Raw genomic sequence first — 20,235 nt, 5'->3', positions numbered from 1 at the left:
CTTCTCCTCCATTTCTCCCTCCTGGCAGGATCTGGGGCACACATACACATCTGGCCTGTTTTTCAAGCCACTGGAAACAAGGCTGAAATCACACAATTGGTCGCGTGCGATCCAGCTGCCTTATCCACCATGCCACCAGCCTGCCCCGATATTTTTTTTTTTTTCTCTAAATGAGAAGACTAAGATTACAGAGCTTTCATTACAATATTAAACATCTACTTCTGTACACTCAACCGGGTGGCGAAGACATACACCAAGACCCAGGTCTTACATTTGAAAACACTTTTTTCGAAATGCTTGTCAAAGAACTTGGAATATCCCTGTGATGAGCTCGGCTCTCATCTGAGACACACAGCCAGTATTTTATGAACGTCAGATCAAGGCCTGAGAGGCTCAATGAGTTTATGATGTGACACTGAGTGTTCATGGAGGAGCCAGTACACCAGCCAGATCTCTCGAGGCCAACCCCAACTCCCACTCAGCCCTGAACTGAATCTGGAAAACCCTCATCAAAAGAGCAGATGCGATGATTAGAGAATTCTGACCAGTTGACAACTTACCCTCAAGGTGTGATGCTCCTGGGTGAGATAAGTGGTCACCTGGGAGTGCAGGGTCACTGCGTCCAGGAACTGGGTCCACAGGGCCATCAGGTGGGAGGTGAGCCAGGCAAGATCCTTACTGATCTGCTCAGCAATCTTCTCTGGGCTGTTCAACATCTAAAGAGGCAAGAAAGGCAGAGTCAGTCCCCCCTCCACTAAGCTTCCGTGGTCTTCTCTCTGAAGCCTTCACTGACTTTCCTGTTTTCTTAAATTTCATTTACATTCTCCATGAGAGAAGGAAAGACCTCCAACAGGGTCTCCATTCCATGGCCCCACCTCAGCAGGGCTGGACCATGGAAACACACACCCACCATTCTCAGGGAAGGGCCTGCACATGGACTCAGAACCTTTCCAGGCAGGTCCACTTGTATTGGCACCACACTATCATGTGGTAAATTTAACATTTTTAATGAGTCTCTCTCCCTTCTCTGTACATCTATGACATTTTAGACCTTATATTCCTACGGGATTCCTTTATTCTATCATGCTTGATCTGAGAGTTCAAACGCCAAGGATGATAACAAGTCATTTAGGTAGTGTCTGTCTAAAAAATAACATCCAAGGCCCTTAGTGTTGCTGCGAGACGACCCGCTACCTAGCACCAGTCTCTCTCTTCCATTTCGTTTCATCTGCATGTAAGTTGTAGGCAGGCAGAGTCTTTTAACAAAAATTACTTTATTTACTTATTTTTAATATTGCATTTAATCACATATATCTTCGCAGTATATAACATTTCTTTTTCCAGCACAATTACCATGCATGTCATTCCAGACAAAGATATTACTATCTACAACATCATCAAATACATTTTCATTTTTTTAGATTATTATTATTATTTTTTTTATTTTCTTTAAACATTCACTTGCTATACACCATTTGGCTTGTAAAGAGAATTTACCCAACATGAAATACTTCTCAGACCAGTCCAGTGGAGAACACTGTACATATTATCATCAACAGGTAATAAACCCATTAATGTCATGCCTCTCTATTTTTCTCCTACTTTCCTTCTCTATACTCTTCCCTTCTCCCACCTACTCTCTTTCCACACTGTCTTTAGGGTCCATAACTATTTTCACAGCTTTTATGCCTTCCAATATTTCAAGCTCTACCATAAAGTGCGGATAGTTGGTATGTATTAAGTGGATACATGCAATATCTTTCTTTCATAGCCTAGCTTGCTTCACTCAGCAATAAATCTTCCATATTCAGCCACTTTCTATGAAATGCTAGGGTCCTATTTTTTATGGCTGAATAACATTCTATAGAGTATATGTGTCACACTTTTTCAATTCGTTCATCTGTGGACATTTGGGTTGGTTCCATGTCTTAGCAATTGTGAATAATGCTGCAACAAACATTAATGTGCAAGTGCTTTTCTGACTGAGTATTCTCCTGTCCTTTGGATAGATACCCAGCAGTGTGACTGCTGGATCAAATGGTAGTTCTATTTGTATACTGTTAAGGGACCTCCATATTGTTCTCCACAATAGCTGGACCAGTTTACATTCCCATCTGTGTAGGAGAGTTCCTCTTTCACCACAACCCCACCAACACTTATCACTATTTGTATTTTTTATTTTATTTTATTTTAATTTTTTTGGAGAGGTGTTTGTTATAGGGCACATGCACTCATCAGAAAGACAGAGAGACAGAAAGCTAGAAATCCCTTCTCCATTTTCCTCTCAGGATCTTGGGCAAGCACGCACATGCACCCGGTGTGAGTTTAAGCCAGCGGGTGCGGGTCCAGGACTGGAACTGTGGTTAACTATATGGGAGTCCAGCAACATAGCCATTACGCCACCTGCTGGTCCTCACTTTTTGTATTTTTAATCTTTGCCATTATGGCAGGGGTTAGGTGGTATTGCATTGTGTTTTTATTTTATTTTATCTATTATCATAATCTTTTTTATATTACATTTAATCACATATATCTTTACAGTGTATTACTTTTCTTTTTCCAGCACAATTACCATACATATCTGTCAAGACAAAGACATTATTATCCACATCATCATCATCATCAAATAGCTTTTATGCATCTCCCTTATGATGAGGAATGTTGAGCATTTCTTCATATGCTTTTTGGCTGTTTGTATGTCTTCCTTAGAGAGATTTTTTGTTCAGCTCATTTTCCCATCTTTTAATTGGGTTAATCACTTTTTTTTTTTTTTTTCGGGTAAGCTGCTTGAGTTGCTTGTGTATTCTGGTTATCAGTCCCTTATTTGAGGCATATTTTACAAAAATATTCTCCCATTCTGAGGGTTGTCAATTCACACTAATTACTGTGCCCTTTGTTGTGCAGAAACTTTTTAATCTGATACAATTCCACTTGTCTATTTTAGGGATTATTTTCTGTGTTTTGGAAGTCTTATTTAAGAAGTCCTTACCTACTCCAATGTCTCCCAGAGTTTCCCCAGTGTTTTCCCCTGGTAGTTTTATAGTTTAAGTTCTTAGATTCAGATCACTGATCCATTTTGAGTTGATTTTTGCTAATGGTGGAATATGGGGATTCAGTTTCATCTTTCTGCAGGTGGATAACCAGTTTTTTCAGCACCATTTGCTAAAAAGGTTTTCCTTTTCCCAGTGGATTGACTGGCATACTTTGTCAAAAATCAGTTGACTATAAATTTTTTGGGTTTATTTCTGGGGTCTCTATTCTATTCCATTGGTCCACCTGTCTGTTTTTGTGCCAGTGTCATGCCGTATTCATATATTTCCACAAATTTCTTGCTCCTGATGACAGTGGCCACACCATCTCAACTCCTCTTTTAACTTCTCTAATCCTATCACCACAAAATTCACTACCTGTCAATATCCAGACCTGATTCCTCTTCGTTCCTTACACCTTCACTGTCACCTTCAGCTGGGAACCACTAACATCCTCCCTCCATTTCTCAGAGCACTGCAGAGGCTTTCACTGACCTGTACCCTACAGACCATTAAAATCTGAACTCTGCTTTGCAATTGGTATATATTCTACTTATGAATATATATTATTTGGCAAGTAGAACTTTAGGTATTTTATAAATGCTCCCCATTTATTTCCTCAAATTACTCCTTGGTAGACTTATTGAATGTAATCATTGTTTTGTAAGAATACAAAATGAAAGTTAGTAAATAAAATGACCAAGATCACACAGCGGGAATTAAGCTGGGTGATTAGCTCAAAGTCACATCACCAGGCCACCCTCACTTAGTGGGTATCGTAGAAACATCTGAGAGAGAACCAAGTCTTCATAACATAGCACCTAAGTAGACAGTGGTCACATGGCAGGCCCTCAACAGCTTTGGTCCACCACTATCACCCAACATTCCAAGCTGCCTTAGCTAAAATGTGAAGGAGCCAGACAAGAGAGGGCCTGGAGCCTTTGGGAGAATACCCTCTGGACAGAAACACTTTGAATAGTTGTAGTTTAGAACTAGGAGAGACATCTTCTTTGAAAGGGACTTGAATTCTTAAAAGGTGAGATGATAGGTCAGGTAAGACGGTACTGAGGGAGCCAGCTCTCAAGGCCTGACACTGAGTGCTAGGTTTTATCACTATTCAACAAGCACCTCAAGAGCATCTTTCATGACCCAGGGACATGTTTAGAATAAACTAAGACTCAAAGGTGAATAAGGGAGAGTCTCGGTAGGGAGGCTCACTCTCTGTTGATGATGTGGGTTCACAACGAAAAGCAGTGTTGAACTCTATCATGGCTGACTGACTGGAGTAGCCATTTCAAACCACTTTTCTCTCTCCTTTGTCCTGTGCCTCAGTTTCCTCATCTGTAAAATGACTATGCAAAGCAAACAACTGCTTTTGGATGTGCTAACCTATAGGGAAAGTTAAGTCCAATGCCTAAGCTTATAAAGCTCTGAGAGTTCTCTGTGCAACTTATGGGTGAAGGCTAATGGTAGAGGAAAACAGATCAGGTGTAATGTGAGGCATTTAAGAGTTAGGAAAAAGAAGGTAGGAGGAGCTTAGCATGTGGTAAGTCTCTGAGTATTGGACGTTGTTGCTTCAGATGCAGTGACTAGCTTCCAGACACAGGGTAACATGCAGCTGCAGTAACTCTGAGCTGCTTCTTCAAAGGTGAGATTAATCTTTAGTGATGACAGGAGCTACAAAGTTCCAAGAGAATGGCCTGTACTTTCTTTGATGGAAACATTACTTCCAGGACTGGCTCTGTGGGAAAGGAGGATAAAACAGGGAATGTCCATTCTTGGTCAATAGGGTGCTGAAAAGGAAGGGTCAGGTGAGGGCTCTGGGTGACAGGTCAGTCATGGAAAAACCTGGAGAGTTGGGTAGAGAGGGAGGCTTTCAGTTGGGTTACTAGTGACTTGTATTTGTATTCTCTAACAGGGACCCTCATTGATGGGAGCCAGTCTTCTGCATCAGTACTCAGCCCCATGATGCCCCTGAAAACATTTCCCACCTTTCCCCAAGCTAGCTCTCCTCTGGCCACTGCTCCAGCCATATTACTACCCACAATGGCCTGCACAAGTGAGCTATCTCCAACCACAGATGCTTGCCCAGGCTGCACCCTCAACCTGGAATGCCTTCCCCTCTCACCTCCCTATCTTCTTTCTTGTCACCAATTTGGATGTATCTAAGCTCCATCATGTAACTACTTAGAGTCAATTCTGCATCTTCCTGATTCTGGTAGCTGTTCCGAAATTCCTCCTATGCTCTAAGGGAAGACTGGCTGGGTTTGAAGCCCCCTTGCCCTGCATGGACCTCTCCCCCAGCACCTCCAGCTACCTGCTGCCTGTTTCCTTCCAGTGTCTCTCCTTGCCTGCGCTTTTTGAGCTTTAGGTTTCTCAGCATTCCCGTATCTAGCAGTGGCTGGGAGACCTTGGGAATTTAGTCACTCTTTATTCAATAAACTGGTGACTTGGTACCAGTAGGATGTGCCCCTTGCCTTGGTAACTCAGGCTTCCCTGCTGGGCTTCTTATTCTGTCACCCACAACTGCCCTGCTCTATAGAGATGCCAGCAGGCACAGCACACATACTGAGTTCAGGCACCAGAGTAAAAAGGAGGACGAGAAAAAGTTATTTGTTAAAAGTGTCTTTGGGTGAATTATCCCCCCACACACACACAGTCTATCACAGAAATGGTTCCAGAAATACTGAAGACGCCTCTAATGAAGCCACGAGAGGACGTTGTCACTCACAGACACTTGGGACTGAATCACAGCAGACGGTCTTCGAAGGGTTTCTCAGGCAGACGGGGGCATGGGGATGGGGGCGGTCTGCATGCTAACTAAGAGGCTGTTCTGGGATGTGCTGTCCAGGGCGACGCTGCTGGGAAGGGCTCAGCCACCACCTTGCTGGTCCTCCACCTCGTAGTCAGTGCTCTCACCATGCACCTTGGTTCATTCCTCACTCCCCAGCTCTTTGTGTGGAGGTCTGTTCTGTGCTGGGTGTATGCTGAGCTCCAAGTAGCCAAATGTAAGTGCATACAGTCCCGGGAGAGCCATAAAGTCCCAGTATGGCTCTTTATTTAATCACAAATACCTGCAAAGCACTGGGAGCAATCCATACTGCATGTAGTGGAAGGACTGTGGAAGGCTTCCTGTAGGAAATGCTAATATTGTGTCTCCAGGGTGATCAGGCATTGTGTTTAGAGAAGCCTGACTTACATTTCCAGAACAAAGTGAGGTCTCTCGGGCCCTCGACCCTGGCTGCATGTTATAATCACTGGGCGGCTTCCAGTCTTCAGGTGTCTGGGCCCCGCTCAGAATCTCTGCGGGTGTATTCCAGACACTGACCTTTCTAAAAGGGTTCTCAGGTGATTCTAATGTGTATCTAGGGTTGCAAGTCTCTGTCTAAACACAGCTCCTACCTTTGTACTCTCATCTTTGTCCAGAATTCCCTACACTATATGCACATGCACATGTGTGTACACGCACACACACACACATACACACACATGCACGCACACACCCTTCTGAATCAAGATGCATATCAGGAATCCTACTCCATTCCAATTCGTCTTTCCAGCCCCACAGGACATCTGCACTTCTTATCCTCAGTGCTCAACAACACTAGGACCAAGTGCCCATGTGCTTCCAGTTTTGGGGTACTGCTGCTCCTTCTGCCAGGAAAGCCTTCTCTCCCCAGTGTCTAGCATACTCCTGCCCCTCTGGAGTAACCTCACAACAAGCCATCCTCACCTCTCACGAAAGAATCAGGCTCACCCTTCCGTGCCCCACAGTCCCTGCCTTACACACCCTGCTTTATCTGTGAACGAATCTGTTTCTCACCAGGCTGCAAAGATCAGTTAGTCTCTCAATTTTCTTTTCCCAACAAGTGGCCAAGTGACCAGCACATAGTAGATGCTTTAATTAATATTTAAGGTTAACTCAGAACACAGGTATTTCTGAATCACCCCATGGCTCTAGAGCTCTATGTTGTCAAATCATCTTACACCACCTGAGACATTCCAACCCTCCATGCCCAGCCACTGGCAGGAGCTTGGGATGGACACACTTGCTACTGCCTGTGGTCCTCCACAAGGTGGTGGTGTTCTGCCTCTGAACAACTCTGCGGGCTGTGAGCATGATCTTGGGGGTTATTGGACCGGAGTGTTGTTCCTTCTACTCCAACTCCAGAACAGCCCTTTTTAAACCAAAGAGATAGGATAACCCCCTACACACATTTTCTCTTATACCCTGTCACAGGGCCACAGCCCTGCAACAGACAGCTAATGTGATTACTTTGTGCAAAATAAAGTCTGCAGCGACACAAATATGCAAAATTCAGAGACAGTAGCCCATAACTTGGGGAGCAGCCCCCAACAGGAAAGCAACCAGCTGACTTCTCATGAAAATGTTGATAAATTCATGAGCATCCTGTGTCCTAATCCCCCAATCTCTCACCTGAACCATTGCACAGACCAGAGTGATAGTACTGCAATGAGACACAGACAGCTTGGGCTCCCCCTTACCGACTCCCTAACACTCCTCCATGTCCACTTCAGGTAGAATTAACGGGCAATCCAAGATGAATGGATTGAAAAACTGACACATGTACGTTATGGAGCAATACTCAGTCGTGAAGAAAAACAATGAGACCCTGACATTTGATACAAAGTGGATGAATATGGACAAGGTAATGCTAAGTAAAGCAAGTTAGACTATGGAAGACAGACATTGTATGTCCCCACTCAGTATATACCGAATGCCAGCACTTCATGGTGGAAACTGAAGACTGGAACGTACACTAGCAGAGACAGAAAATGTAGATAGCAGAGACTGTATAGGAGGGTGTGGACAACTGGGGGTGGGAGAAAGGGGATCAGGATTTTTTTTTTAATTTAGCAGACACAGAATGGAAAGTTATTGTATCAGTAATGTCTTTTACTTGCTTGCTAAGCAATGCATTTATGCTTTGAGAATCCATCTCTTATGCTGTATGTTATGAAGATATATAATGGTTAAATGCAAATAAAAAATACATGTAAACAAAAAAATTCAATGGGGCAATACACGTACCTTCCTCCCTGTACTCACAAGGCTGCTGACAGTACAGTGCCCCGTGGGTCACGGGCAGGGAGCGGGCATTCCATACCAGGGCACTTGTATTTGCCATTGCTTCATCAGTAAGGAATTACAGCCACTGTGCCCTGCCTGGTACCTACTCCCATTCCCACCATAATATTGTGGTGTGTGTGTGTGTGTGCGTGTGTGTGTGTTCCCCGTTTTCTGACACAGACCTTGTAAAGGCCTTGGAATTTCTGAAATGATACAGTCTTTGGTTATGGAGAAGTATCTTTCAACCATACTTGAGAGTATGGTATGAGGTGGATCTTGACAGTCGGGGTAGAGGCAGGTTGTCAGAAAAACCAGTCTATGATTAGAGTCAGAACTTTCAGCTCCATCCCTGACCTCTGGGGAAGGGAGAGGTGCTATGGATTGAGTCAGTCAACAGTGACCAATGAAGATTTCATCAGTCAAGCCTAAAGTAGTGGAACCTCCACTGAAGCCTTAAACAGCAGGGCTGGGAGAACTTGTGGATCAGTTAACACATCCTCACACTGGGAGGAGCTGGCAAAAGTTTGTGTACTCAGGACCTTCCCAAATCTCGCTGCATGTACCTTTTCATTCATATCATTTATAATATCCTTTATTATAAACTACTAAATAGAAAATGCTCCCTCGTAAAATATAAAAATGTGATCTCAAAATGGAGTTTCAAATCAATGAAATCAGAAAAATTAGTAATTTGGAAAAATAGGGAGCTTTGATTCAGGAGTAAAATGCCAGAATAAACTCCAAATGTATAAGAAATCTAAATGTAAATCATTAAAAAGTACAATATAAGGAGAAACTTAGCTGAATTTTTGTATATCCCAAGTCTGGGAACTCAACAATAACTAAGGATAATCCAAAATCCACAACACATTTAGGAGTGACAAGAGACAAATGAAAACACAGGGAGAAAATTTGCAAAATATCCCATAAAGAACAAATATTTCATATAAAGAGTTTTTAAGGATAAATATAAAACACGTAGTGATGTTCAAACGGCAATGAGACATTTAATGCTGAGACAGTAGTTCTTATGCACCATTTCTCACTATGGCGAACTCAAGGTCCTTGGAGAAATGACCAATTCCAGGCCTGAGAGAGGGCAGGTATGAGGTGAGCCAGCTCATCTTTTTTCGTGTGTGCCAGAAAGTAAGGCAGTTCAAAGACTATTAGAGAACTGTCCAAAGGATAAGGAAGTCACTTACAGAGTCATAGTGGCCAAATTTGGCAAAAATAAGCATAAAGAAGCCAGTAATAAATTACTCAACACTAAAAAATAAAAAAGAAAGAAAAATGCTTCCTGAATTCTGTGAGTCATTTGATCAAATTATTGAGTCCATGGAAGGAGATCACATAGACCTTTAATTTGTAACTGATCAAAAAACACTGAGACCCTGGCATTGATAGGCAGTGGATGAATATGAAAATTTATTGCTAAGTAAAGCAAGCCAGACTATGAAAGAGAGGCATTGCATGTCCCCACTCAATATATACCAAATGTCGGCACTCAACGGCAGAAACTGCCATTGAGCGTCTGGAGGTACAAAGGCATGGAGAGCAGCCGTGGATACTAGAGAGTGTGGGAGGAGGGCGGGAAATGGAAGAGAGTGAGACAGAGGGGATCAAGGGGGAAAAGAAAGGAACAAAATAGTTAAGGGACACAAAAACGGATAATGATCCTGTGAGGACAAATGGTAATAGCTTTGAATCAATGTATAGAGCATTCAGGATGGAAAATTCATTGGGTATGCTGTAATGCTACACAGTGATTTAATATAAAAATAATAGATAAATAAATTGCTATATAAAAGACAGAAACAGAAAGAAAAGTAAAGGAGGCCCAGGACTTGCAATAGGCATCTGAAGCGGGCAGTCTTGTGGGACAGAGCCCCTGACTTGTGGAATCTGATGCTGACCCCAGGTGGCTGGTGTCAGAGTTCAACTGAATCAGATCAGACTGGAGGAGATTGAGCTGTCACAGAATGTATCACCTGTGAGAGAAAAATCCTTGCACGCATGGTGTCAGATTGTTCTGTAGGTACAAACAGATCCTAGAGTCCCTTCTTCCACAAGATGCCTGGAGAGCTTGTAGCCCTGCTTCCTGGCTCTCTGTGACCTGGGGCCTTGTCTAAACTCTGTGGTATGAGAACACGCAGGTGCCGTCATCACTGGCTTGGGCTCCCTCCCAGCCCAGAGTCCCAGTCATCCAACTCCTGTCCTCCCTGGAGCCCTGCGTACTGTCCATTGGCACAGCCTGCACCCTGCACCTCCTCGCCTCCTCCCTGCATGGATTGCCCTTGGCAAATAGCAACGTTCTGTTACTGCTCTGAGGCTGGTGCCAACATAGCCTCCTTCCAGAGTCTACTAAGTCTGTCTCCTTGCTGGCAACGTTAGTGACACATCCATTCGGGGTCCCCAAACCACACACAGTATCTGTGTCCATGTCTGCAACCTTGCCAGGCCCATGGAACAGAATGAATTATGCCCAGAGCAGAGTGGCAGAGGGTCACTGTCCTAAATACCGTGCACATGCAACCTCCTTTTATCCTCCCCACAGTGCCCTTCACACATGAGAAACCAGGCACTGAGAGACGGAATGCCTGCCCCTGGCAGATTTGGGACTGCACTCTGGCAGACACCGACTCTGACCACTACTCTCCATGTGACACAGGACAGCACACACAGGTCTACTAAATCACTGCATGGACCCACCGAGTCCAACCTTGCTTTGCAAATGAGTCAACAGCCTTGGGGAGGTGGTGCAAACTGCTCCAGGTGGGTCACCACCTCACCTTTCATTGTTCTTGCACCTCATTGGTCCCTCCACTCATTCCAACACTCCTTAGAGCTGAGTGGGTGCTGGGAAGGGCTTGAGGCCACTCGAGCTTTGTGTTCCTCCTGGGGTGCCACTGAGTTTCCAAGGCTAACTCCTTTTGCTATCTTTTTTTTTTTTTTTTTTGAGAGGTTTTCACTATAGGGCACATGCGCTCGCCAGACAGACAGAGAGACAAAGAGACAGAAAGCGAGAAATCACCCCCCAGAGGGATGGTCACGCCACAATCCCTTCTCCTCCATTCTCCTCTCGGGATCTTGGGCACACACGCACACGCGCTCGGCATGAGTTTTAAGCCACCGGGTCCGGGACGCGAACCACGGTCGACTACGTGGGAGTCCAGCAACATAGCCATTACACTAACTGCTGGTTCCCTCCTTTTGCTATCTTTACAATAGGATCTGAAGCAGAGGTCTTTATCCCTGGTCACAGGTGAGGCTCATCAGGGAAGCTTTTTCTTTTATTTTAACTCTTTTTATTTATTTATTTTTGGAGAGCTTTTTCCTGTAAGGTGTGTGTGTCTTGTTGGAGAGACAGAGACAGAAAGTGAAAAATCATTTCCCCAGAGACGATGGCCACGCCACAATCCCTTCTCCTCCATTCTCCTCTCATGATTTTGGGTACACACGTGCACACACCCAGTATGAGTTGTAAGCCACCGGATCAGCGACTCAAACCATAGAAAACTATGTGAGAGTCCAGTGACATAGCCATTACGCCATCTGCTGGTCACCCAACGTGGATTTTGAAAGTCCTATGGATGATCTTAAATGTCCAGCTAGCGTTGGAAACAAGCGGATTTAAAGGAAAGAGGTGCCAGCTTGAGATGAGACAGTGTTTCAAGAACCACTCCGAGCACTGAAGTGGCTCACCTGCCTGTGACCAGACTTCATCTTAGCATAATTTGCCTCTTGCTAATATAAAGACAAACGTCCTTGCCTCCAGACCAGCCAGCACATGGGATGTGAAAGTGTTCCAGAGACTAAGTAAAAGTAGCACACATTTGTCAGTATTATTAAACACAGATCTTAACATGACTTGGATTTTTTCTGGCAAGAGCATGTTACTCTTATCATGGCCCTCATTGACTCTAGTCTCTCTGCCACATCTGAGGCCATCTGACCACAAGAGCAAAGCCTTGTCACTGTCAGTGAGAAGCACACAGTTTGTAGTCAACAAGTGTTTGTTCAATGGACAAACAAGCTCAGCCATGGTGGTGCAGGTGGTGGGTGTCACCGTGTGAAGCTGGAGCTGTATGGGAAGCCCAGACTCAGACCCTGGGTTCAACGGGTGACATCTGTGTTCAGCTGTGATTCTGGATGGCTCAAAGGCTGGGGAAAGGAGGAGGTGTGCTAAAGTCCAGTAGAGGGTCTCTCTCTTACACTCTTGAAATAAATTTGTTAAATAAGCTTGAGGAAAAAAGTGCTAATAAATAAATGTATATAAGCTTCAAAGAAATAGAGACCTGTTAACCTGTTTATTTTTCCCATAATTCCTAGCACAAGGCAAGGCACATGCCAACAGACATGCTCACATGATTAAGGACCACAGAGTACAAGAATATTTCTTCAGTTTGAGATCTAGAGTGACATTATGAGTTAAAGTCATGTCCTTTCACTTATTTCTGTGGCATACAAGCAATTTTGTTGGCCTTGCAAAACTATCGCCATTTTTTTCAGACCCATGGGTCAGTTATCTAATTACCTGTAGCTCTGAACACAGCTGAGAGAGCGTTTCTTCAACAGCAAGTGCCTCTAGGAAGAGAAAAAAAGACATACAATTAAATGAGCACACACTGAAATGCAGCAGTTGCTAATGAAATGAAAAAGCATTTGTTTCAAGCTGGTGAGACAAACACAACTGCTGAGGAATCACCTACTTATTCTAACTTCCCAAAGGGTTCATGCTAGTTGGAGCCATGGACTGAGCACTTGGTGAAGACCGCTGTCATCTCACAGACACATTCCGGAGACAGTAGAGCCTCATGCTCACACAGCACTTCATGGGGACCAAAGGGACTCTACGTCTGCTTGTATTTTTTAAACACACACAGATCCTTGTGTGTAACATATTTGGGGCATAGATTTGTATCTTCATCCTCCAGGTGAAGAGTAAGAAGCCCAGGGAAGTGAAGCAGCAGAGCTGAGCCACCCTCCCAGTCTCACTGACTCTGAAACCAAAGAACACCATCATCCCAGGCTGCCATCTGATGGTCAACCAGGGGGCTTCCGGCCATTTGTGACAGAACAGTCACAGCTGTGACAGTGCTCGAGCTCTCCCCTAGGTCCGTAATGCTGCGGTTTTTCAGCTGCACATGGCTAAGACACGGGTTTTCATTAAAAGCTGTCCCCAGGTGAGCAGCTCAATCCTTGGACATTTAAGGACCTTGGCTGATACCCTCATTGGCATACAGCTTGCCACCAGCTATTGTCTGGTCCTGGAATTCCACAGGGACTAACAGACTGTGTCCCCAGTGTCTAGTACAGTGCCTGACACACAGGAGGTGCTCAGTAAAATGTGATAGTGAATGAACAAAAAAAAAACTTATTCAGGTAAAAAAAAAAATATATATATATAAAGCTAGATAATATATCAGAAAGTCAATTGCTACTGAACAATCTCCATTTCTCCTTTATGTTATGAAAATTGGCTCTGATTCTATGCATGTGTTTATCACACACACACATAAGATTTGACCCTGGAAAAAATTTAGTGATTGTGTGAGTCAAAGAGTAGCCCTGAGGACAGGACTTGGTATCATGTTATGATTGATAAAGCTAGACGGTCCAGTAGCCTCAGCATGAACTCAACAGTGAGAACACTGCATGAAGCTTCACTCCTTTACTCTGCATGCCCGGCACCGGGTCTAAGGGACCTGAAGGACCCTGTTCTAGTGTGGAATTGAAACAACAAATAAATTGTCATTATGTGATGTGTTCAGTGCCATGTGACACCGCACAGGCCGTGAACAGCACCAAAGCCATGATCATCTCAGCAGCTGAAGTCAAAGGTCAAAGGCAGACTGGTCAAGGCACCTGTGGGCCGTGATGCTGAGAGAGGAGAAAGCCTTGAACGCCGGCCCGAGGACTCGGCCTCTGTGCTGGAGACAGCGGGGACTCTATGACGGGCCAGGAGGACACTGTTGTAACTGCCTGTGACAGTGTAAAGGACTCTGTTCCCCGTGGTCACTGCAGGGTCCCAGGCTCCTGTCATTGTCCTGCCACACGTGGCTGCATGTCCCTCAGCTGCCATGCTTCCTCTTTCAGCTTCACTTCCATCTGTCACCTGTCAGTCAAGACCATTCAGGTCTAGTAATTTTCATCATGTCTAAGTTTTAGAAAAATACATATATAAGAATCAATGTGTCCCCAGGACATTAAATATGATGGATATGAAGAGATTTCGATAATCATCCAGATTATACATATATATATGCATGTGCACACATACATATATATGTATATACCCATATATCTGCATTTGTGTGTAGTTCTTTATTGGGATTGTTTCACACTCTTGTAAGTTGCAATTCCATAATTACAGCCTAATTAAGGAAAGGCTATAAATTAGCGTGTTTCTTCAGGAAGCAACTTAGCGCCATGTACCAGAAGTGCCAGGTACACAGAAGAAACTCAATGAATATTCGGTGGGAGGGCGAGTGAGAGTGAAGGCACATGCCTTGGCATACTGATGTCCCTTACTACCGTTACATCCTCAAGGTTCTCTCCTGCTGGAAGCAGGTGGAGTAGCAGAGCGCTGGTACTGTGGCATTGTCACGGGTACGCTGACTGTCCTTGATCCAAGGAGAGACGCAGGCTTCTGGGATGGGTTTTCCCCATCCCAGTCTCTTACCCAGCTCCATATGCGGCAGCTCGGGGATGTCCCTCATGATGGCCAGAAAGTGGAGGCGGAGTCCCTGGTAGGCATGCAGGAGCAGGAAGCACAGGTCCCGGTGCCACTTGTGTGCATGTTGCATGCAGTTCTCGGAGGGGACATAGAAGCTTCCCTGCAAGCCAGAACAGAAACAATGGTTGAGGATGCTGCACCTAGTTGGGCAGCACAAGGATCCAATCCTCCATCCTGCTCTGGCGTTCACGAAAGGTTTGTAGGTTCAGGAAAGCAGGTGGGTCCTTAGAAAACTGGGATGTGGTTGAAGATTCCAGTTAGAGAGAGATCTAAGTTTAAATCTCTTCTTTGTCCCGCAACATGAGAAAAACATTAAAATCTGGCATGCTTCTGTCTTCAGCTCAAATTAAAACAATAATAATAATAGTGACTGGTGATGATTATGATGTTGACAAAGATGATGATGATGGCACTGACCATGTAGGTCTGTGACAACTCACTGACACCCACTTTAAAGCCTCTATCACCTGCCACTTCCAAGGGGCACTGTAAGAAGAGGCCATAGAGCCAAGCGTCTGTGCAGCTGATAGGACGCTGGGCTGTGGAGCTGAATGCCACATGCCCACCGTGGTTCAAGGATTCGGCCTGGTCAGCCTGAACACTTGCCAGAGACACCTACAAGTGTCAAGGGTCCTGGTGAGCTAGGGGACTGGGGGAAGGCAGCTGTGTTGGGACCGGCCCTGTGGGGTCTCTCTCTCTCTCTCTCTCTCTCTCTTATGCATACATTCTCTATCATGAATTTAAGAAATAGCGAAGAGAACAGATGGAGGTGGGCTCCTTTTCACATGGAGATAAGGAATTTAGAAAGACCTTTGTCAAAGGTAGTGAGTAGTGGGTAGGAGAAAAAAAAGAGTTGTAAACTAGGAAGAGGTTGTGAGGTAAAGTATGAAATGTTGAAAGTGTGGAAGGCTGTAAGAGGTCCCAGTACAGTGTGGGAACACTGCACATTGTATTTGGCCTGTAGATGTACAATGTATTAACCTGGTGAAATTACAAAGTGGTGCTCCCAATGAGGAAAATGCATCCAACTCCACAATTTATTTGATGAAAAGGAAGAAGCAAGAAAAAGTTGAATTTCTTGCCCACTCGAAAGAGAAGGACATTCTAGGGTGAATTTCAGGAAGGATTTTTTTTTATTTTAGCAGAAAAGTAATCCCAAGGGAAAGGGCAGAAGGGTGGGGGAGACGGCAGTGCAGTGTACAGTGTGCTGGGAAACTCAGTGGGTAGGACCTGCCTGTCCATCTATAGCTCCCAGGGTCCTAATGAGAGGAGGCTATGGCCCTCCATGCTCCCTGCTGCTTTGCCTGTCCTGCTCGAAGTAATTCAAGGTTGGTGTGGAATTCCACCCAAGTGGCTTCTGTAAGTTGCTCTATGCAGCCAGTGATGGTGGCAGTCTCCTTCCTGGATTGATTTCCTTTCTCCTTGTTTCCATCTAAGGAAGCTGAATTGGTCCAGTAAAGGCAGGACAGGTCTGATGGTTCAATATGCATCTGTATTCCATCTGCACTCCTAATGGTGTCATGAAGGCAGACAGCGACAGGTGTAATTATATCCTCTCTAACCACCACATCTATCGCAATGATTGTGTCATGTGTATAAGGTAGAAGAAGTTAGGTATAATTACAAATTAGGAAACCTCAGATTTGCCATTACCTAGCCCTGAGACTATCTTAGGTCAGCTCCCTAGGAAACAGATTATAGGAAGGTCACTGGTGTGCCCTCAGGACCAATATCTTTGGGGTAGAGGATCAGGACAGGATTTGCAGTGCAGGATTTGCACTGCACTGTCCTGCGGGAATGACAGAGACCTTAGCCAATGCCCAGGGGCTCCGAGCCTGCAGAGATGTTTGAGGCAAGAGCCAGGTCTTTGTCCCAATGCATTTATCCTTCCTGGGCATGGATTAACTCAGGGAAGAGGTGTGACTTTAGGTGAGTAGCTCTTTCTGGACAGTGCAAGCCCCAGGCTCAGCTACTTGGCCAACTTCCCCAGCAGTGTGAGAAGCAAAAGACTCAGGTCTGAAGGCGAGGTTTGTGTAGCACACCATGGAGTTCACTGGAGAGACCCTCGGGAGCAACTGTTGTACCCTAGGGTCTCAATTTCTTAGCTCTGAAACCCAGCCTTGGATTATGAACTTGCCTTATCCCTTCTGATATGAACATAAGACATTCAACAAGGTTTGTGAACAAAAAATTTGTTCATTGTTTACCAGAAAATTCAGCCAGCTAGCATATCTTTGTTCACATGACATTCAAGGTAACTGATATATCCCCATTTCTCACCTTTCTTAGTGTATTAAGATGGAATAGAGGGACCGGCAGGTGGTGTGGTGGTTTAGGCACTGGATTCCCATATGGCCAACCAAGTTTCAAGTTCCAGACCTGGCAGTTTGTTCTCTCATTTTCTCTCTCTCTTTCTCACTCTGGTCAAATTAAAATAAAAGTAAAATTAAATACATAATTCTTTTAAAAAATATTGAAGACAAAGAAGTCAATACCGTTGTAGAAAGACTATCAGCAGAGAATATACCAGAATCTCCAGGTCTGTGGAACAAGAAGGAAGCCTCTGGATATGATTTATCTGGATAGTCCCATTGCACTTCATCTCATCTGATCTTCAAGAAGTACCATAAAAGGCAGATTATTTCATTTTGATTTCCAAATACAATATGAGGGAATTCAATAACTCATAGGAAAATGGCATTAAAATATGAGTTTATTGTGGTGTAATTTTTTAAAAATACATGCATAGTTTTTGAATAATATGCCATTTCCACGAACTTTGTGAAGTTCCTCATATAGATATACTGTGTGTGTGTGTGTGTGTGTGTGTGTGTGTGTGTGTGTGCATGTGTGTGTGTGTATGTATTTATGTCACTAAAGGAAGCACTATCTAAGGTACTCTTCTCCCCCGAGTCCAAGCATTTTGTATAGGTCCTTCTAAAAAACTCCCATATGCATATGTGCACATTACTGTATATGTGTATTCCTGAAAACACACAGAGGCACACTCACAAGTTAGAGAATACTCTGAACATTTCTGTTTCTTGCATTTTTCACTTAACACATCTTGGAGGTTTTCTGAAGAGACCAACCCCTATTTCCATTTCATGGACCTAAAGACTGAGACTCAAATAACTGAAGAACATGCCCAAGGTCACATTGCTTGCCAACAGCAGAAATGATTCCTAAAGCCCAGGTGCCAAGACGAGGCAGCCATGGCTCTGAAAACCATGCCTGACAGAAAACAGATGCTCGACAGAGGTCTGCTGGCTTTGACTGAAGCATTAATGTAAGTCCTGTGGAGTCTCCATTAGCTGTGACCAAGCAGAAATGAAAGCAAAAAGCAGATTAACAAAGACATCAAAGCCACTAGTTACAAGTCTCCGCAGTTTGTTCGCTTCAGGCAGCCTGGAGAGCGCTGCTTTCTGGAACCTGCTACTTGCTTACGACTTCATTTTGCTATCACCATTGCTTATTTTGAAAGTGCTTCAAGGATCCACAGGAGAGGGCAAGGAATCTATGACGCTGTTACTAAGTTTGACTTTTTAAAACTAGACTCCAATTCACGTGGGTTTTTCAAGAGAGAGATAAAAAAAACTTTGGGGGATCTTTATGTGGCTGACCTAGTATGATTATATAGAAAGCAAGAAGCCAAAACGCTAACCAAAAGAAAAATCCTGAAAAATATATGGCTGGAGAGTATTAAGAACAAAACAGCAACCTTCCCTTCTGCATAAATTTACTCAACAGCACGACTCTCCGATAAACCGCAGAAAGCCCCACTAGCCAGCCCTCAAGGCCTGCAGAATCTGTGTCAGAGTGGAAGTACCAATGTACCTCCGTTAGAGTTGCATGAAGTGGATTGAAAAGCCATGCACGAGTTCCCTACACTAAGCAAGCACACTTCAGCAATCTGTTTTCTGACAGTCTGGTGTGAAAACTTTAAATAATAAAAGAAGAATCAAGAAGGGCAGCAGACCATTAAGCTGACAGGAACTCAAATGGGCCATGCCTGGCTAGGGCCCACCACAAAGATGCACTCAAAGGACAGGAGCCTCTCCCTTTCTGTGGCTGAATTAACTCTAACATACATAGGAAAATATCTGCATGGGAGGGAGGGAGCAAAACACAGAGTCTAGAGTGTGGGCTTCACGATAAACAGTCTTGGGACCGCTAGCTCAAAGTCAAGTTCGAACTCATACTTTGCCACTTATCCCAATGTCACCTTGGGGCTCCTCCTCTCTGCACTATAGGCACATCTTCTCTAAAGAGGGGACAGTCATGGTACTGTGATCACAGCTTTGCTATCAGTAAAACACTGATGTAGGTCACATCCCGGGACAAAGTCAGTGCATGCTGTTGAGGACAGGGGTGACAGCATTGAGTGGTCCCCCAAACTGGGAAGGATAATATGACCAACTGTATGGCAACAAACAAGATAACTTGGAGGAGATGGGCAAATTCCCAGATGCACATAATCTACCAAGATTGAATCAGGAGGACAGAGAAAACCGGAATAGACCCCTAACAAACCAGGAGACTGAATCAGTAATACATAACCTCCTGAAAAAGAAAAGCCCAAGTATAGATGGCTTTACTTCTGAATTCTACAAAACTTTTAAGGAAAAGTTAATACCTATCCTACTCAAATTATTTCTGAAGATTCAAAAGGAAGGAAACCTTCCAAATTCATTTTATGAAGCCTCCATCATCCTCATTCCCAAAACAGATAAGGACATGACAAAAAAAGGAAAACGACAGACCAATATCATTGATGAATATAAAGTTCTCAACAAGATACTCACAAATCCTAGCCAACAACATATAGCGATTTAATGTATGAATAATAATTAATTAATTAATTTTCAAAAAAGATTATTCATCACGACCAGGTAGGCTTTATGCCAGGGATGCAAGGGTGGTTCAGCATATGCAACACCATAAATTTATACACCATATTAACAGAAAGAAAGATAAAAACCATATGATCATTTCATGCAGAGAAAGCATTTGATAAAATACAACATCCTTTTATGATTAAGGCCCTCAGTAAGATTGGTATAGAAGGGTCATTTCTCAACACGATAAAAGTCATCTATGAAAAACCTACAGTTAGTATTATATTATACTGAATTGGGAAAAGCTGAAGCTTTTCCACTAAAAATGGTACTAGGCAAGGTTGCCCACTTTCTCCACTGCATTTTTGTATTTATTATTTTTTTTTTAGATTGTGAAGAGACTTTACCCAGCATGATATACACCTCAGTCCAGTCCAGTTGAGACCAACATACACATCCTCATCAATGGATAATAAACCTTATCAGTGTCCAACAAGTGTCTTACCTCTCCATTTTCCCCCCAAATTTCCTACGCTCTTC

General features: G+C 43.9%; 1 protein-coding gene across 1 annotated transcript in view; it reads right to left on the bottom strand.

The window, feature by feature from the left end:
* The window catches only part of FAM135B (family with sequence similarity 135 member B), a 296,886-nt gene that overhangs the window by 41,488 nt on the left and 235,163 nt on the right, over positions 1–20,235 (bottom strand). Inside the window, exons 8-10 of the mRNA XM_027773310.1 lie at positions 14,804–14,957; positions 12,656–12,705; positions 561–716 (exon numbers count right to left, since the gene is read on the bottom strand). Of these exons, the coding sequence (XP_027629111.1) occupies positions 561–716; positions 12,656–12,705; positions 14,804–14,957 (360 nt within the window). The remainder of the gene's footprint in view (positions 1–560; positions 717–12,655; positions 12,706–14,803; positions 14,958–20,235) is intronic.

Source organism: Tupaia chinensis, unplaced genomic scaffold (assembly GCF_000334495.1).
Source record: "Tupaia chinensis unplaced genomic scaffold, TupChi_1.0 Scaffold000335_1, whole genome shotgun sequence".
NCBI classification, from domain to species: domain Eukaryota; kingdom Metazoa; phylum Chordata; class Mammalia; order Scandentia; family Tupaiidae; genus Tupaia; species Tupaia belangeri.
This window is presented reverse-complemented; position numbering and strand designations above follow the sequence as displayed.